Source organism: Stegastes partitus, unplaced genomic scaffold (assembly GCF_000690725.1).
Source record: "Stegastes partitus isolate 25-593 unplaced genomic scaffold, Stegastes_partitus-1.0.2 Scaffold515, whole genome shotgun sequence".
NCBI classification, from domain to species: Eukaryota; Metazoa; Chordata; class Actinopteri; family Pomacentridae; genus Stegastes; species Stegastes partitus.
Window position 1 is genome coordinate 316,475 of NW_007578246.1, and position 1,424 is coordinate 317,898.

The 1,424-nt window shown below is 44.3% G+C and overlaps 1 protein-coding gene across 1 annotated transcript in view; it reads right to left on the reverse strand.

Annotated features, from left to right (window-relative positions):
• Positions 1-1,424, reverse strand: part of znf608 (zinc finger protein 608) — a 69,742-nt gene that overhangs the window by 2,142 nt on the left and 66,176 nt on the right. Inside the window, exon 7 of the mRNA XM_008287707.1 lies at positions 519-575. Coding sequence (XP_008285929.1) covers positions 519-575 — 57 coding nt within the window. The remainder of the gene's footprint in view (positions 1-518; positions 576-1,424) is intronic.

Below are 1,424 nucleotides of genomic sequence, written 5' to 3' on the forward strand. Positions count from 1 at the left end.
TGTCTAATTTTTGTTGTTTCCTTTTTGATTCGAGTGCTTTTTCTGCAGTTGTGTGTCCCATTTGTATTGTTTTGTGTCTTGTTTATTCATCTTGTGTCTCGTTTTTGTGATTTTGTGTCTCATTTGCGTTGTTTTGTGGCTTGTTTTTGTCATTTTGTCTTGTTTTTGTGGTTTTGTGTCTCGTTTTTGTGATTTCCTTTTTGATTCATGCGCTTTTTCTGCAGTTTTGTGTCCACTTTGTGTCGTTTTGTGTCTAGTTTTTGTGTTTTTGTGTCTCATTTGCGTTGTTTTGTGTCTTGTCTGTTGTTTTGCGTCCACTTTGTGTCGTTTTGTGTCTCGTTTTGTCTTTTGCTGTTTCATTTGTGTTTCTATCTGCAGTTTTCTCGATTTTGTCGTTTAGCTTCCTGTCATGTTTTGTCTATTTTTGTTGTTGTTGTTTTTCATGTACTGTCTTGCTTCTCGTCGGCGTCGAGACATTTTAACAACACGTACAACCTGGATCGGAGTTTGAGACGTACCGGTTGAGGAGTGTCCTGACACCTGCTGACTGGAGACCAGAGACCTGGAACTCAACCCTGCAACACAGAACAGGACAAAGGAGCAGGACTGAGCAGAAAGCTTCCTGAGTACAGACACAGCATAAACACACAACTGTTGGTTTGTTGAGGAACACTGAGCTAAAGACAATTTAACGTAATAAATCCTCGTTTTTGTCCCTTGATGAGAGCAGAATTCATACTTTACAGAGTCTGAAACACTTTATTATTCAGAATTAACTTCATCATCATCCGTCAGCTGAACATAGTTTTCTGTTGCATTTTTAACCACATTCAGGACGTAACGCAGATCAGAACCAGTGACTAACTACTAACTAATGACTGTAGTTTTTTAGCAGCTGTCTGGTGATGTATCCGGGTTTTGTGTTTCAGGCCTGCCGAGCGACGGAGGACGTCTGTGTAAATGTTTTGCAGCGAGCAGACAGGATTCTCATTAACCTCGTCATTAATACGAACCAGCAGCTCCGCGGAGGTTCGCTGGGACGCAACCGGAACAGATGGCTGCTCCGAAACTAACTGCTGCGCTTTTACACTCGGCGGCTCGGCGCTCGGCTACCTCGCGGTGACAGCTGTCATTCTGGCAGCTAACATCTGGATTTGTGGCTGACGGGCTGACGGGCCGGGGGGATTCGGGGACGGGCGTGCAGCTCGCTGAGCATCGACAGGCTTTATTCTGTCACCTTTAGCTGCACACAAACAGCCTCACCTGGTCCTCGGTGTCACTAGTCCAGGTGTGGATCAGATTCTAACATCTGCACGGACGGATGGAGCCTCAGCAGCTCCATGAAGCGACGCTCTTTCCTCAGCATCACGAGATAACGCTTTATAATCATCAGCTTGCATGTATATATATATATATATATACAT